Here is an 18,152-nt window from a genome sequence, read left to right as displayed (position 1 = left end):
TTTACAACACATAACATATATTGCTTAATCTCATAAAAAAATATGCTTTATGTTAAAGCACATTGTATTTGTAAGAATATAGAATATCACCATTTGAATTTAAACCATTTTCCGATTAACAGAACCCAATTTATAATTTGTAAATAACTAAAGTGTTGTGACAATAAAAATATTAGCAAACCAAAACACTACCTACTAGGAATATAATAGTTATCGATCTTCTAATCAGTATCATGGTCACTGAAATTCCTCACCTTAGAGTGGTTTAGAGAACACCCTAACAGGGGTGTAACAAGGAGGGGAAGGTAGTGCACGTCTGTCCGCTATAACAAATATACAGCAATGTATGAATGTATCAACGAGTTATTGATTTGATCACCTTCATGTACAGTCGCGGAAATCCGCGGTGTTCCACTTTAGGTAAAATAGCCTTGTTCAGCACAACGAAACAAACTCCGCCTTTTCATACAAATAACTAGTTAGATAGTGAATGCAAACAATCATAATAACCAAAGAACACTAGTCGTGTATCATTAATCTTTTTTTTTGGTACGGACACATTAAAACTGCGTTATATTGATATTTGTTCCACCTCTCGTTTCAAAAGATTGTAGCCTTTGAGGTGGAACACCCCTACTTTCCCTAACTGTACGTTAAAACAGTGCAACATTGCAAACCTTCTCCATGAGTACTCATTTGATTCGACTTCTGCAAAACTAGATAGTTACATTTCTATCGAATATCCAATTACAACGTCTAAAATTAACCTTTTTCCTTCCATAATTACTCCTAAATGTACATCTTACTAATGTTATAAATGCGAAAGTATAGATAGATGGATATCTGTTAGAGTTTGTAGCCTAAACTGCTGAACGGATTTCGATGAAATTTGGCATAGACGTAGAGGATACTCTGGAAGAACACATAGGCTACTCACTTTATAATAATAATAATAATAATAATATTTTTTTTATAAACTCATCTTAATTTTCTATTATTTCTGAACCTCTCTTTTGTAAAAAAGGGGGGGAAACTAAATAAAAATCATCGGTAAAAATCAGTGGCTTTTAATCTCATTAATAAATAGTTTTCATACAAAAATTACACTTACATTATAAAAATTATATCACCTATTAGTACTTAATTTTATAATACTTGCAACTTCTAATTTCTTTACAATAGTAAAAAAGGTAAACGTGTGCCAAGTACAAAAAAATACTTAACTAAAGCACAAATTACATACAAAATATTTTAAACCTACTCAATTACACAAACTTAAAATTTAGAATTCTTAAAAAATACAAAAAATTTAAAAAAAAAGTGATGAAATTTTACTTTAAAAGATTCTAAAATGTACAAACTAAAGCATAATTTGGGTTTTCACAAATTTAACGCCAAAAGCACCTCATATACCTCAACATAATCTTCCTTCCAAACAATATAGAAAAAAGATTAGTAAGTAAAATAGCCTTTTACATAAAAAAAATACAGTAATTACGCTACCTCTAATTTCTAAGCACTGTCGTTACACTACTTTTAAAAAAAACTTTATTGTCAAAAAGAATTAGATCGAAAGTTTTCATACATGTTTTCCGACAGTAGAAACGCTACGTTCAGCGTTCAGATTCAATTCTATAAAATACAGCCTTAGAAATAAACGCAGTATTACGTTAAACTTAGGAATAAACTGGGCATAAGCTCCAATAGCTTAATGTTTTGAGGTACGGATTATTGATCTTGCGGTCGAGGGTTCGAATCCCATTCGACTATTGTGAACCATATCATAGCACAAGCCGAGATCTTAGTTGGATTGGCTAAAGGAAATATTAGTAAATTAACAAAAATCTGCTAATATATAAAAAAAAAACAAATATTAGTACAAATTTAACTTATAATCAGTTTATTCATAAGTTTAACTTTCTACCGCGATCTTTGTAAGGCTGTTAGAATACAAACACTATCCGATATCCTAAAAACTTATCCTAATTACAAAAATATATAATTCGAAATCAATTTTTATATCTACATTAAAGCTGGTAATGTTAATATCTTGTGGTAAAATCGGATTACAATGTATTAAAAAAATACTAAAGCTATATTTATGCATGGTTTTAAGAAAAGGTTTTTTTTTCATAGCGACAAATCAACTACCCCATATTTCTATAATTTCAAAATCTGTATTTCCGTTTATATACAAAATTACACGTCAACAACTTAACCCTTAAAAGCCTGATTTTTTTAAATTACAAAATAAGTGTACCCTTTATTGTTTTTTAATAAAGGAGAAAAATAGTAAAAAAATCAAAACTACGTTTTCATATATTTTCGTGATATGCCCCTTTTTGTTTTCAAGCTTGAAGATTATCAGTCAAAGGTAACATGTAAACAGCCTAATCTATATCTACACTATTATAATAAAGCGTAAACACTCATTTCTTTGTTGCCTAAGATGTCAGCAATTACACCATATTTTTGAATAACTCTTTTTTTAATAAAAAGCCCTACACTTATGTCACGCTTTAGGCTGTATAATTTCACGCCATTAAACTTAGGGAGTAAATATTTTGGATAAAAACCCTAATGTTTGAAAGAGACCATAAGTTGCTGCCAACATCAAGGAAGCAAGTTTGCTATGCTTTGTCACCATGTCATGTCATTTTGACATTTGCTATTGATAATTTGACACATGTAAACAATAAATTATTTTTCACAATTTTATACGGATGAAGTCGGACGGGAACAGTTAGTATTCAAATAAAATCGATTGTAGATGCCTAATGCGATAACCCCGGTATCAAATTTGAAGGGTATTTGAACGGTATCAGGCATTTAAGGGTTAACTATACACAAAAAATTGATTATTTAAGGAAAATAATTCAAATACATCGTGTAGCAACGGCCTTAATTTATTGTAATTTCACCAACCATCCTTTAAGTGTTTTAAGCAGAATTCAGTGAACTTGGAACTACGGTTCTTGTATGGCAAGCTTAAACTGTCAACTGCTTAGTCCGTGTATTGCCAGCTTTATACAATCAAGAATCGTTGATTACTTTAAATCAATCATTTACAGTCTTACAAAAAACTTAGGAATAAACTGAATATAAGTAAATATAAGTACAAATTTTGTTTATACTAAGTTTATTCCTTAGTTTAATATTATACCGAGTTTATTTGTAAGGTTGTCATGATTGTAAGATCAACTTAAACTGAGTGCTAAGTATTTAAACATATGAGTGAAGCAGTTAGTATGGTTAAATTAACTACATTATGTAGGAAATTAACTTGAAAAATCACGAAAATTTCGAAAAACTCTAATATTACAAATATAAGAGAATAGTACATATATCACAGCAACAATGATATTTATGTTATAAAATATTGCAAATCAAGACCAAATTTTAAAAAACGCTTTGAGAGCGCGCGCACAACTTTGACTAAACTATCACATAATTGTTTAGTCTGTCTTAATTCCTATATGGAGGTGCACTACTCGATGTTTAGTTGTACAACTAAACAGTTGAATTACCTGCGAAACAATCGATAATCGCACAACCGTTGTGCGGTAGTTTAGTCCAAGGTGCATATTATAAAGGTTAAAATTAATTTTATTACAACCATTATTTTAAAAAATCATTACACATTTTCTCACAATTTCAACTAATTTACATTTGCATGCAAAATTACGGTTTTCATTTAGAACTGCAGTTGAAGCATTGAAAAAAATTTCAACTTATTTTCTCTGGTTTTTAATATTTTTTTGAATGAAAATTTTATTATAAAAGTAAATAAATCTCTTGCAATACAAATTTACCGAAAATTTACCGCGTCTGTTTGTATCTTTTCATAATAGGCTTTAAATAAACTTTAATGACGTCACAGTTTATATGACGTAACATAACCTAAAAAAATCGAACATCCCAATTTTCAATAATGTTTTTTTATCTGTGATATTAATTCCGTCTGTGGATACATACCGGAATAATTATTGTATTTTTAAAGGCACAAATAATTCAATATTAGAGCAATGAAATATAAAAACTATAAACAATTATATGAAAAATGTTTTTTAGTATTACAAAACATAATTTAAACTAAGTATTTTATTTTATTTACACATATTACAATTTTATAAAACAATCAAATGTTCACGTCTAGACTATATCTATATTTCTAAGGCCTTAGGCCTCTAGGACACAAAACGCGAAAGCGAAACGGAACCGAAGCGAATGGCAAGAGAAATATTAAAATGTCTTTAAAAATCCACAGCTTCGCGTTAGTTTCGCTTCTGCTGGAGCTATTTTTTTGTTATTTAGTAGGTTACCAAATCAATACCAGAATAATTTTAAAAATATCTTCGCTTCGGTTCCGCTTTTCTGTGTGCGGCAGGATTTAGTATAAAAATTCGTTACTTTATTGATTTTTTTGTGTTTAACAAGATTTTATTATTTAATTTCTTTGATATGTCATTATTAATTATAATTTAAGTTGAAAATCATTCATATAAATAAATATTTTCATGCAAATAGTTACTTCTTGAATGTTTTTGCTTGAAAAAAAATATATTTTTATTACATTTACGTGATTGTCATCCAAAATTTTTAAATTTGTTTAAATTTCAGTATAAATACATGATTATGATGATACTAACATTACCTATACCAGTTCAATTATCACCAAATTAATCACTTGTATATTAAATATTACGTTTATGCTATATGCATAGTTTTTATTCACCATTAGCAGTTTTAACGCAATCTTTTTTTTTATTTATAACATTTAATCGGCACACTGATCTCTACAAATGGACAGACTATAATAAGTGGTTTTTATGCCTGTTTAAGCAATAACCTATCTATTTACACAGATCAGTGAACCGATAATTAAAATATTGCCATATTTAAAAATACTGCACTGCAAAGGTAAAATTATTTTTTCACTGTCAGTAATTGCCATATGTAAAAACATTTAATTCTACTGCTGACAAAGATCACTATTATTCGACTGTCTCTATATTTTGGCTGTTTTTAATCATTTTTACATATATCTTGTCGGATGTTAACTGCGCGCGATTCGATGACCTTGAATGGCCAAGTTATTTAGAAAATACAATATATCTTATTTTCTATTACTATATTATTGCCATGTATAAAATTCAAGTCTTTACTAATATATCTCAATGAGATATCATTGCATTTAGTTCAGATAAAGTTATGTAAAACAGGGCCTGTCCCACCAAATCGTCTGATAACAATCCAACGTGTAAAACAACAGAGATATCGGATCTTGTTCCCTTATCTGACAGCCTATCAGCCAGTAGTGGGACAGGAACAATTGTAATTTTGAGTTATATAGCGAGATATGTGTAACAAGTGGAAGTTATCTGTGGAGGTTGGACGTAGTGGGGTAGACAGAGGGGTCACGAGTTGTCTGCGAGCAGTGCGTCGAGGTGTCCGTGTGCGTCGATGGGCGCGCTCTGCGGCAGCGCGGACACCACGTGCTGCGGTATGCTGATCTGGATAGGCATCTGGGAGTTGGAGCTCGTCGGCACCTGCATACAATACTACTAATTAATATTATAAATGCGAAAGTTTAGATGGATGGATGTTTGTTAAAGTTTGTAGCCTAAACGATTGAATGGATCTCGATGAAATTTGGCATAAATGTAAAACAGAGCCTGGAAGAACACATAAGCTGCTTACTTTTGTTTTTTTTTAATTCCACGCGGCCGAAGTCACGAGCGTAAGCTAGTATTATTCTATAACCAGCTGTTGTTTGCGACTTCGTCCTCGTGAAATTAAAAAAATAATAATAAATGTAGCCTATATTACTCACTGATAACGTAGCTTTTTTATGGTGTTTTTTTTTAAATTGGCCTAGAAGTTTTAGGTTTTTTCAATAAATACAAAAATACAAATTATTCCTCTAATACATTAGTATATATGACTGAATTCGATCCAAATGAAAAATTATCACTATTGAATGACATTGATTCATCCTATGAGTTTGTTTTGTCAACTTTAGGTCCATAAAATTATTTATATATGTTTGTTATAATTTATTTGTATAGAAGTAATAAATATCGTAGTGCAGTACTGACGTGTATGGTGATGTCGTGCTGCACCTGCTGCGCCAGCTGGTCGTGCGCCAGCAGCACTTGCCTGTTCTCGCCAGCAAGACAGTCGCGGGCGCGCCGGCTCTCGTGCGACCGCGCGTGCTTGCGCAAGTGGTCTTTACGATAAAAACCTGTGAATACAACACTTTATTGTAAAATTTTACACGATTAATGCATTGTGTATTGTAAGTCAACAAACTAACGATATCATTTTTGACCGACTTCCCAAAAGAAGGAAGTACTCAATTCGTCCGTATGTTTTTTTATGTGTGTTACGGCATAACTCCGCCGCTAGTGGACCGATTTTGCTAATTCTTTTTTTATCCGAAAGGTAATGCTTGCAGGTGGGTCCCATATTTTTATTTGATTTTTATTTGTGTGATTTAATCTTAGTGTATATTTAATGTGATTAACATTTATTATGCGATTGATTAAATTATATTACATTACACACAACTGTATAGTGCGGCAGTATACCTTCACTAGGTATAGGTACAGTCACGGAAATCATCAGTGTTCTACTTAAAAATCAGTTACCTTATTTTGCTATGAGACAAAGTCATCTTACAAACAACTAATAAATTATCGTAAGTTGTGGAAACGAGAATGAAAAGGAATTAGCCAATTTTTAAAAAATAACTTCCTATTGCTCATTGTTCCTCATTAATCCAATCCAGTTCAAATGACTATTGTTTGTAATGTGGAACACCGCCAAATTCCCCGACTGTATTATATAAGACTAGTACGCAGTTTGCGCAGTGGCGCAGTTGCGCATTTTGCGCAGTTGCGCAGTTGCGCAGATTACGCAGTTGCGCAGTTGCGCAGTTTGCGCAGTCCGTGCATTCTAGCAGTTTGCGCAGTTGCGGGGGGAGGGTACCTTTGCCGCACTCGGCGCAGTGCTCAGTCTTGACGCCGGAGTGTATGACGGCGTGCAGGTTGAGGTGCTCGCGCCGCTTGAAGCCCTTGTTGCACACCTTGCACTGGTACGGCCGCTCCGGGTTGTGGCCCAGCTTGTGCCGCTCCAGGTGCTCTTTGCGCTTCAGACTGCATAATACAATTATACTTATATTATAAATGTGAAAGTTTAGATGGATGTTTGTAAGTTTGTAGCCTAAACGGCTGAACAGATTTCGATGAAATTTGGCATACATGTAGAGGATAGTGCGCAAGAACACATTTGCTACTTGGTTTTTTTTAATTCCACGCGGACGGAGTCGCGGAGAATGGCTAGTATATTATAATATTGAATAAAAACATTACAAATCGTATAATACTAGTTGTCGGCCGTGAGTCCGTGTACGCGGCATAAGTTGTATATGTGTTCTTATGGACTATATTCTACATCTATGCCTTCAGTGAAATTCGGGTAGTTGTTCTGGACGCACTTTGTAACAAACGTCTGTCTATGAAAACTTTCGCATTATATTAGTAATATAATTTCATCCATTTAATAATACAAAATAACTGAATATACAGTTAAATTAACTATCTAAAATTTCTGACTTTTGGGTAGGCTTCTTTTAGAGAAACTAAAGATAATTCTGAAAAAGGCGTGTCCAAATGGCAGTTAATTCGCATCAAATAAAAAATAATCACGTAAATAGGATCATAAATCTCCGAGTAATCGTTACACACAAAAAAACATTTTTTTCTGGCATTTTTGTAGTCTGTTAAATGTACGTGTATTCGTACCCGGCGCCGCATATCCCGCATATAAACCGTCTCTCGATCTTGTGTCCGACGAGGTGCATCTCGAGCTGCTCCTTGGCGGGGAAGGCCATCTGGCACTCGGGGCAGCAGTAGAGCGCGGTGCCGTCCGCCGCCTTCGCGATCACCACCTGCCCCGGCTTCGGCCGCGCCGGCTTCGGCGGCTTCTTCTTGTACTTCTTCTTCTTCTTCACTCGTATCACGCCATCTGAACATTTATTCATTACAATCATGCTTTCTCACTTTTTTGTAATCTTTTACTGAAGAAAAATTAGCTCTTATGGAAGTTTAAATTATACTATCCCAAAAAATTATATACGCCTAAAGCGTGACGTAAGTGTAGGGCTTTTTATAAAAAAAAAAATATTCTAAAATATGCTGTAATTGCGGACATCTTAGGCAACAAAGAAGTGTGTGTTTACGCTTTATTATAATAGTACTAGCTGTTCCCGTGCGGCTTCAACCGCATGAAATTATGAAAATTTTATTTTATTGTTTACATTTATCAAATTATCAATTACAAATGTCAAAATGACATGACATGATGACAATCTTGCTTACTTAATGTTGGGAGCAATTTATGGTCTCTTTCCCACATTAGGGTTTTTATCCAAAATATTTACCCCCTAAGTTTAATGGCGTTAAAATATGCCTAAAGCGTGACGCAAGTGTAGGGCTATTTATTAAAAAAATAATTATTCAAAAATATGCTGTAATTGCTGACATCTTAGGCAACAAAGAAGTGTGTGTTTACGCTTTATTATAATAGTTTAGATAGATAAGTTTAAATGTAGATAACTTTCTAGAGATTTCAAATTTGCAATTCCATGCTTTTTAAACATTTGTAACAATGTTATATACCTGTGTCCAGTACAGACTTGTCTTCGGAGGTGGCGCTGCCGTCCTCCGGCCAGTCGCGCTTCATGTTCAGTTTCAGGTACTGCTGCAGCGACGACGGCAGCGACTCCGCCTCCTGCACAATACATAACATTTAGACCAAGTCATATATATAAGTATTTTTACTTACGATTCTTTACTTATTACATCTGAAAGATAACGGGTAGGACATTGAACATAGATCAAAAAGATATTTTCTCTATTTTTATAAAGATTTTTTTTAAATAGCCTATTGGGTATGGAAGAGAAGACTGATGTATAAATGCATCATACATTTAAGGGTTAGGTTATTCAATACATACAAAAATACAATTTTTTCCTCTTTAAAATCTTATTACTATTATAAATGTGAAAGATTAGATGGATGTTTGTTAGAGTTTGTAGCCTAAACTGCTAAACGGATCTCAATGAAAATTGGCAAAGATGTAGGAGATAGTCCGGAAGAAGACACTACCCACTTTTGTTTTTTTTTTAATCCACGCGGACGGAGTCGCGGGCGAAAGCTAGTATTAGTATAGATAGAATGCACTGTGACTCACCTGCGGCGGTAATGAGTTGAGGTACTTGACGAGCTCCGTATTGTCCAGCACGCGCCACGACACGCCCTCGTTGCCCTCCGCGCCTTGCGAGCTCTCCTACAACATCACATGCTAGTCAAAATAAAGTATTTACTTACTAGCTTTCGCCCACGACTCCGTCCACGAGGAATAAAAACAACAGTAAGTAGCCTATGTGTTCTTCTAGACTATCCTCTACATCTATGCCAAGTTTCATCGAAATACGTTCAGCTGTTTAGGCTACAACTCTAACAAACATCCATCCATCTAAACTTTCACAATTATTATATTAGTGATAAGCGATATTTAAATCAACATATACTGTCTACAGCACATATATTGACATAATAAGTACTATTACGGAAATTGGCGGTGTTCCAACTAAAACTACATTACTTTGACCGCTTTCTACGTACTAAGACGACGTGGAATAACCAATAGGAAGCATTTTTTATATATATACAAAATGGTTGGTAAATTTTTGTTTTCTATTATTACACCGTCGTTTGCGCAACTCAATGCTATTGAATTGGTTGTTTGTAAGAGACGATATTTATCTTCATGCAAAGAACAAGGCAATTTTTCTGTAAATAGAACACCGTCCATTTCTGCGACTGTACGCTGCTATAAATTTTCTTTTTCTCATAAATTGAAAAGTTTAGGTGGATATTTGATAGTTACTCGACCGACATAGTATATATTTGTTATATTTTTAGAATTTACATGATAGCATCATAAAAATGATTAAAAAATGTATTTAAACGTACATACTTACACATATGCGATAAACTTTACCATCTTGAGTCAGACGTGTTCGAAATAGCTGAATGCAGCATGCGGTATAAAGTTAGAGTTACGTCAAAAATGTTAACAATTAAAACAATATAATTGAACAAGTAAAAGACCATTTCTTTTAGTTTTTTTTTAAACACAAACACTCTATGACATCTTAGGAATATAGTGACGCAATTCCATCAAAATTAGCCCAATGCTTTAGCAATACATAGGTTACAAAACTAAAAACACACAAATTTTTAGCTGACCACTTCATACTGACAACTTTCACTTCTGTTAGTGAAAGAGATAGCAATACATGTTTTGTTTCTTTCAATAGAGCCGAAAGAGATAGCAATACATGTTTTGTTTAATTGTATTGCGGTGAAAGAGATAGCAATATTCCATCTTATACTAACATCGTCATTGGCCTTGTCGATACATTCCTGTTTGATCTGGACCTCAAAGTCGTTGTTGTTGTCTCCGCGCGTGTTGTTGTTGTGCGCGCGCTGCTCGGACCCCACAACTAGCTCGTTGTTCTGCGTCACGAATACCTACACAACATTCAAACTAATAAAATATATTTAGTAACATAAATAGATTTTAAGACAAACATTTCCTGCTTTAAGTACACTTTTTTAAGACTTAAAACTGGATAGATTTTTACTTTTATAAAACTGTTACCATATGGCAATTATTTAAAAAAAAAAAGAATCACGAAAATCTCAGTGTAATCTTTCTACATGCGTAAAACCTCTTCTTCTTTCTCTTTCCACCCTTTACTTATAAGGAATAGATTGCAAGGAAAGATGGATTTATTGGAGGAGACGCATAGGAAGGGAAAATATACTCTTAATGTGCGTCTCCTCCTCCGTCGATTAGAGGTTACATGTTTGCAATTGGAGAAAATAATTGAGAATCTCATTGTTACTCTTGTCGGCGCACATATATCCATATACTTTTCGCCCGCGAGTCCGTCCGCGTGGAGTTAATTGAAAACAAAAGCGCGTAGTCTATGTGTTCTTCCAGACTATCCTCTACATGTATGCCTAAATTCATTAAAATCCGTTCAGCAGTTTAGGATACAAACTCTAACAAACATCCATCCATCCACACTTTCACACCATACTAATATTATAAATGCGAAAGTTTAGATGGATGGATGTTAGAGTTTGTAGCCTAAACAGCTGAACGGATTTCGATGGAATTTGGCATAGATGTAGATGATAATCTGGAAGAACACATAGGCTTGCATTGTTTATTTATTTCCGCGCGGACGGAGTCGCGGGTGACAACTAGTTTTTAATATTAGTATATTATTGTACCTGCTGTATATTCTGTTGAATGTGCTCCTTTGTGTCCATATTAATGTCCTGCGGCAAGGCAGAGATAACTTGCACACCTGCATTAATAAAACAATATATAAATAAACTTATTTTATACTTCCACTAGCTGTTGCTCGCGACTTAGCCCACGTGTATGTATGTTACTCACAGATAAATTACCTTTTTAATGGTGATAGAATTATTAACATCGTTGCATTCGTATTTGAGGCATTATTCCCAACCATCACCTCGCTCTGTCCCCACGTGTGGATATATGAGAGTAAAGTTTCATCCGTCCTACCTTTTGCAATGAGGGGACGGTTGAAACTTATTTTGTATCATAACGATTCGATCTGTCACCTTATTGGTGATAATGAGAGCAAAAGGTGGGACGGATGAAACTTTATTATCACGTGGGACAGAGCGGGGTGACGGTTGGGAATAATCCTTTTTGTGTATTTTTACATACAAAAATATAAATCTTTCCTCTTTATATTAATTTAACTACAACATAGACGTGCATCTTCTAATTATGTAACTAAAACTATTTAAACATCGAATCTATTTTACTAAAATATATTGTCTTTTGAACTATAAAAAGAGGTACGTTTTCACACTAATTCTAAAGCAGTGTTTCACTATAGGTTATGTACTATATATAAAAATAACTAGCTATTCACATTTAGAGATTAATAACACTAAATAGTGATTTTAATGGATTGATTATAATATACATAAATCTACCAGCTTTACAAATAAACGCTATAAAGTTTAACTTAAGAAGAAACTGAGTATAAGCAAATATTAGTACAAATTTTGCTTATAGTCAATTTATTCCAAGTTTAATTTTTTACCGCGTTTATTTGAAGGCTGCAAGTATTTTTTACCATATAATTAGTGACAGGTGAATAACTCAAGCAGAAATTAAATAAAAAAGACAAGAGATTCACCTGGTCGAATCCTTATTGTACCTGAACATGTACAAAATATATATTTTATATATTGATTTTATTCATGTTATATATATACATATAATAGCTTTCGCCCGCGACTCCGTCCACGTGGAATTAAGTAAGTGAATAGCCTATGTGTTCTTCCAGACTATACTCTACATCTGTACTAAATTTCATCAAAATCCGTTCAGCCGTTTAGGCTACAAACTCTAACAAACATCCATCCATCTAAACTTTCGCATTTATAATATTAGTATGACTATTTATCATTCTGGCACACTTTAATACATTTCAAGTCATCATCCACTTGCCCTTATCCCTTACGAAAGGTCGTCACAGTATGTGCTGCTCTTCCATACATCTCTATCAGTCATATCTGAATCCACTCCTTTCTTAAGCATATCCTCTTTATCGCAATCCATCCATACTTTCTTCGGCCTTCCTCTACCTTTGTAGCCATCCACATTCATTCTTAATACTTTCTGGTTTATGTCCCCATTGTCTCGTCGCATAACATGTCCATGCCACGCTAACCTTTTGCTTCTCAATTTCTCCACCAATGACGCTACTTTCTAACTTCCTCTAATATACACATTCTTAACTTTATCCATTCTTGTCACATCTATACTACTATAATAAAGCGTAAACACACACTACTTTGTGGCGTAAGATCACAGCATATTTTTGAATTAATCTTTGTTTAATAAAAAAGTCCTTCACTTCATAACGCTTTAGCCTATATATTTTCACGCTATTAAACTTAGCGGGTAGATAAATTGGATAAAAAACCCCAACATCCCGCACGAACAGCTAGTATATAATAAATTTCAAGTTAATATATTACAAAATATGAATATCAAAATCTCTTACCATCAGGCATAGTATTCCCCACTAACTGTATACCGCTAGGTTCATTGTTCTCTGGTGAATACGCCAGGGTAATGACAGCACCGCCTGTACAACAAAAAAATATTTACTTCTTTATTTATTTAACTTTCGCCTGCGACTCTCCGCGAAAAATAAAATAAAGTAGCCTATATATTCTTCCAGACAATGTTTTAAATCTATGCCTGATTTCTTCGAGATTCATTCGAGCCATTTAGACGAAGAACTCTAACAATAATCTATCAAATCTAGACTTTCGCGTTAATATTAGTAAGATTTATTATAGTAACATAGTAAAAATATCTTACAAACACTATTAATACGAATCTTTGGATGGATGTATAGATAATTGTTACTTAAAATGAATAGATCTGAATAAAATTAGGAATAGAAATAGATTCCACTCTGAAATAGGACATAGACTACTCAGTTTTTTTCTTGTTTGCAGTGCAGGGCCGGCTCGCCCAGTGTTATACCACGAGCACACAGAAAACAGGCGTGAAGTGGAAGCAATTCCGGTTTTCGTCTGATGAGTGTGATGCCGAAGCCCTAATTTTAGTAAAGGGAAAGCCCTTTCCACCCTTGTTTTAAAAGGAAAGCATGGCAAGGAAAAGCGGATTTGACGGTGGAGGAGACGGATAGGAAGGGAAATGCCCTCTTTATGTGCGTCTCCTCCTCCGTCAACGAAGGATAGGCAACGCATCTGCAATTACGGATGTTTATGGGCAGCGGTCGCTTTCCATTTCTGTGGATTCAGTTGGCCGCTTGCTTGTTTGCCACCTTATAAAAAAAGATAGACAGTAGAATACTAACTTACCTTGTTGATATCCCTGTATAGGTATTTGCATCTGATATTTAGGTTGTTGTTGGGTTTGCATCGTTATATTCGGACTTAAGACTTGAATTTGTACTGTCGGCTGCGGATCACCTACAAACAAAACAATTTTTTGGTTATTAACATATGAGAATAACAATTCATTGTAAAATGGAATTACTTTAAGATACATACTTTATCTATATAAATATTATAAAGAAGAAAGATTTGTATTTTTGTATATATTGAAATAACTCAAAAACTACTGGGCTAATTCTTTTACCACTAAAAAGGTAGATTATCAGTGAGTAACATTGGGTATGTTTTTTTCTATTTTTTATAAATTCAATTGGACGAAAACTCGTGCAACAGCTAGTATCCAATATTTCTATAATTTCCAAACATAATAAAACATAAATTTATATTTAATAGATTGCATATTACAAGGTGAATACAAATACATTTTTGATATTGTTTACATCTACATCTTGGAGTTCCAGAAACAACTAACATGACTACCTATTACTAATTATAGGAGACTAGCTTTCGCCCGCGACTCCGTCCGCGTGGTATTGGAAAAGTGAATAGCCTATGTGTTCTTCCAGATTATATTCTACATCTATGCCAAATTTCATCGAAATCCGTTTAGCCGTTTAGGCTACAAACTCAAACAAAAATCTATCCATCCATCCATCCATCCATCTAAACTTTCACATTTATAATATTAGTAAGATTAATTCTCCTACTAGCTTTACTAGTATACTGACCAGGTTTAGCACCAGGCAATGCTATAGGTACGGTTATGAGTTGCGGAGCCTGCAGTGTGGCTCCACCGTCCAGTGTGCGGACATACTGCATGCCGTCTGGCAAACTGACACCTCCGACAACACCCACAACCTGCAAATAATACAAACATAAATAAATACCTCATGATGTCTAATATACATACTAATTTTAATTTATAGGATAATAATGTCACCAGCGACTGCATCCACATAATAAAAAAATATAAAGATTAGGTTATGTATTCTTTGAGACTATGTTCTACATCTATGCTAAATTTTAGCAAGATCCATTAAATCATCCTGAAGGTAAGTAGTAACAAACATCCATACATTCAATGTTTCGCATTAATAACCATGTATCAGGATATTAAAAGTGAAAGTTTTAATACTACCCACATTTAAAACAAGTTATTGGAATAGTTTAGTATGGAGACACCTTTTACCAACATTAATAACATTGGCAGAATATTAACAATACTTATAGTCATTTATGTATACTATTATTATAAAGAGGAAAGATTTTTATCTTTGTATGTATTGAAATAACTCAAAAACTACTGAGCTGAGTTTAAAAATTCTTTTACCCTTAGAAAGGTAACATATCTGTAATATAGACGGTTTTTTTTTTAAATTACACGCGGGCGAAGTCGCGAGCAACAGCTAATATATCCATATACAATGTTAAGACTGCACATCATTAGTTCCTTAGTCATCATTACATCATGCTTCCTTATAGTTAAGTTACATAGAATTGTGATTATTCATATATATGTGAAAAAGTTGAATTACAACAGGACCATTCCATCATTCCTTCTCTGCCTACCACACTCTGACTTCAACATATTGGTACCAATTTCTGTCAGTTTAAATTTTTACTATTACATCTGTACTAATATTACAAAGAGAAAAGATTTGTATTTTTGTATGTATTTAAGTAACTAAAAACAGCTGGGCTGATTTCAAAAATTCTTTCACCATTAAAAAGCTATGTTATCAGTGACTAACACGGGCTATATTCTTATATTATTTTATTGCATGTAGGTAAAGTCGCGAGTAATAGCTAGTTTAATGAATACCTCAAATTAATTTAATTATCTCTTGCTTGTGATTATTTACAAAGTTTTATAAAATGGTAGTATTTGTGTAAACTATACCTGTGATATGGAGCCACCATTGTTGGTTATGTTCTGTTGTAGTTTGGCCACTGGAAGCTGGCCTCCAGTTGTAATAAAATGTGTGCCCGCACCACCCACTGCTGAGAATGCTGTGAAATTCATCTCCGAGTCTTCTTCACTGCGGAAGTAAGATAAGAAAACTTATCATAAGCAAGAAATGTGAATGAAAATTAAATTACAAGTTTATAAAATTTTAATCTTAGCATTTAAAAATAAATAATTAGTAAAATATTATATATTTATTGTTTATAAATTATTTATAAGTGTCATTTAAGATAATAACTGGACTGCTATTTAACTTTAAAAATGAAAAGCCGAGATTAAAATTCATGTATTAAATATAAATGTTGTAAAAAAACATTGTAACAAGTATTATTAAATATGTGGTTTATTATATAGTAGATTACTTGATTTTTGTGTACAGAAAACTTGATTGACTGCTTTTCCTTTCCAAAACTCTTAAGTTACACAATGTTTGTGTAAGTAATTGTACCAAAACATTTAGTATTGAAGTTCTGAACATATTTTATATTTATAATATGTAACTAGGTTATAGAAACTTTTATTATAATTATATTCATATTGTACTATGGTTGATAAAATAAATAAATAAAAAGTCATCATAACAATGTATAATACAATATCAAATCAATTTGAACAAATGTCTCTATGTTAAAAAATCATGAATACTGCCCATACCAGGGGCCATCCTTCTCTCTTGTGGGCATCTTCTGCATATCGCACATTACACCCTCCACTTCGCGCCGAAGCGGGAGAAAAAAAGTTAAAAAGACACTGTCCCACTTGAGTCATTCGGTCACCACTCCCCGCGTCGGTACCACCACCGCGCGCCACTACGGGACCACAGGGAACCAGATGGTAGGGCACATACCACTTTCGACCGCCACACACGCAACTACACTAAAACGTTAAACGTCGAGAGGCGAAAGATGATTGCAAACTACTAATAAGAAAGTGGGTTAAAGAAAGTTTTTCATGCTGGCTCGATAGTCGACTGGCAAGTTAGTTATACATACTATGCTGGCAATTTGATTGTATGTATGTCTGCGCATGTAGCTCTAACATGCTCCTCACTTTCTCTTTGCTGTACTTTCACAAGATTCATGTTGAGGTGTGGTTGTGGTTCAGTTAATGTAGGAAGCTTGCACGTTGAGTAATCACCTTGTATATAGATTGTGGGAAATTCATTGTAAGATTGTTTCTTAATTACTTGTTATTTTATAAAGTTTTTAACACCAGTATTATCATGTATGTTAACTATTCATATCAATTATTATTTTTCTATTTATTCTTCATCTTCAGTTAATTACTTTGATGTTTAAAATATTATAAATAAAGCATAAGTGACAGGATACATAAACTAGGTCAATGGAATGTTTCTCATATTTATGTACAATATATACTTATAGTAAATCAGTAAGTTTTACTAAACTCTCAGTTCATTACTTTGATTCATTAAAATATTTGATTTGGATGAAGCAAATAACTTTGATCTTAGTTTTAGAAGATTATGTGCCAACTCTACACCAAAACAAGTTTTATGTTTATGAAAATAATCATAGAGTCAGAACAAAGAAATTCCACGTGAATAATAGATGTATCATTTCTCGGAATTTTAGTTACGCAATTATCTACAAATAAAGTTGTAAATTAATCGAATTTTAATTCATAAGTTTATGTCTGAATCATATGAGAGGGCGGACCGAGACGGAGAACGAAGGTTGTTCACCCCTACCAGTTTCTTTTGCCAGCGTCCATCACGCGCGGCGCGACGCATCCCCACCAAGATGCGGGATCCCCTCCATGTACTATCGATACAACACCAAATCACTCCCGCTCCCGACTCCTTCCTCCACCGACAGGGAAAACGCGAGAGGAGGGGTTGCGCGGTCCTCGCGCTCGACGGCGGCACTCTCGCCACGGCGCTCAGGGACGGCCACGCGCCCCTCTAACGGTACAACAAAGTACCGCTACCGAAATAAGGTCACGGATTTTATATACAACAAATATAACATAATTATAACACGTACCTCTAATATAGTTGGCTTTTTCACACATAAAAAATAACGTTTTAAATCTTGATTCAATGATATATTGAAGTTATCTAAATAATAAGTCGTAAACAACAAACTCACTGTCTACACAA

General features: G+C 33.7%; 1 protein-coding gene across 4 annotated transcripts; it reads right to left on the bottom strand.

Moving 5' to 3' along the window:
• Window positions 1-4,097: 4,097 nt before the first annotated feature.
• LOC106107060 (zinc finger protein 81-like) lies at window positions 4,098-18,139 on the bottom strand. 4 transcript variants are annotated; one of them, XM_013287752.1, is made up of 13 exons: window positions 18,037-18,139; window positions 15,965-16,103; window positions 14,793-14,922; window positions 14,029-14,139; window positions 13,197-13,280; window positions 11,374-11,450; window positions 10,468-10,602; window positions 9,257-9,352; window positions 8,682-8,793; window positions 7,806-8,028; window positions 6,991-7,157; window positions 6,099-6,244; window positions 4,098-5,549 (listed from the first exon to the last, which is right to left on the bottom strand). In XM_013287752.1, the coding sequence occupies exons 2-13, from the start codon at window positions 16,085-16,087 to the stop codon at window positions 5,418-5,420; spliced, it is 1,536 nt and encodes a 511-aa protein (XP_013143206.1). In that variant the 5' UTR covers window positions 16,088-16,103; window positions 18,037-18,139; the 3' UTR covers window positions 4,098-5,417. The 4 variants fall into 4 exon arrangements, with proteins under 4 accessions (XP_013143206.1, XP_013143205.1, XP_013143204.1 ...); XM_013287751.1 differs by lacking the exon at window positions 18,037-18,139 and adding an exon at window positions 17,742-17,924; XM_013287750.1 differs by lacking the exon at window positions 18,037-18,139 and adding an exon at window positions 16,685-17,182.
• Window positions 18,140-18,152: the final 13 nt, after the last annotated feature.

Source organism: Papilio polytes, unplaced genomic scaffold, assembly GCF_000836215.1.
Source record: "Papilio polytes unplaced genomic scaffold, Ppol_1.0 DF822067.1, whole genome shotgun sequence".
Taxonomy (NCBI): Eukaryota; Metazoa; Arthropoda; class Insecta; order Lepidoptera; family Papilionidae; genus Papilio; species Papilio polytes.
Note: the sequence above shows the minus strand (reverse complement) of the source record. Positions and strands in the feature narration are given on the sequence as shown.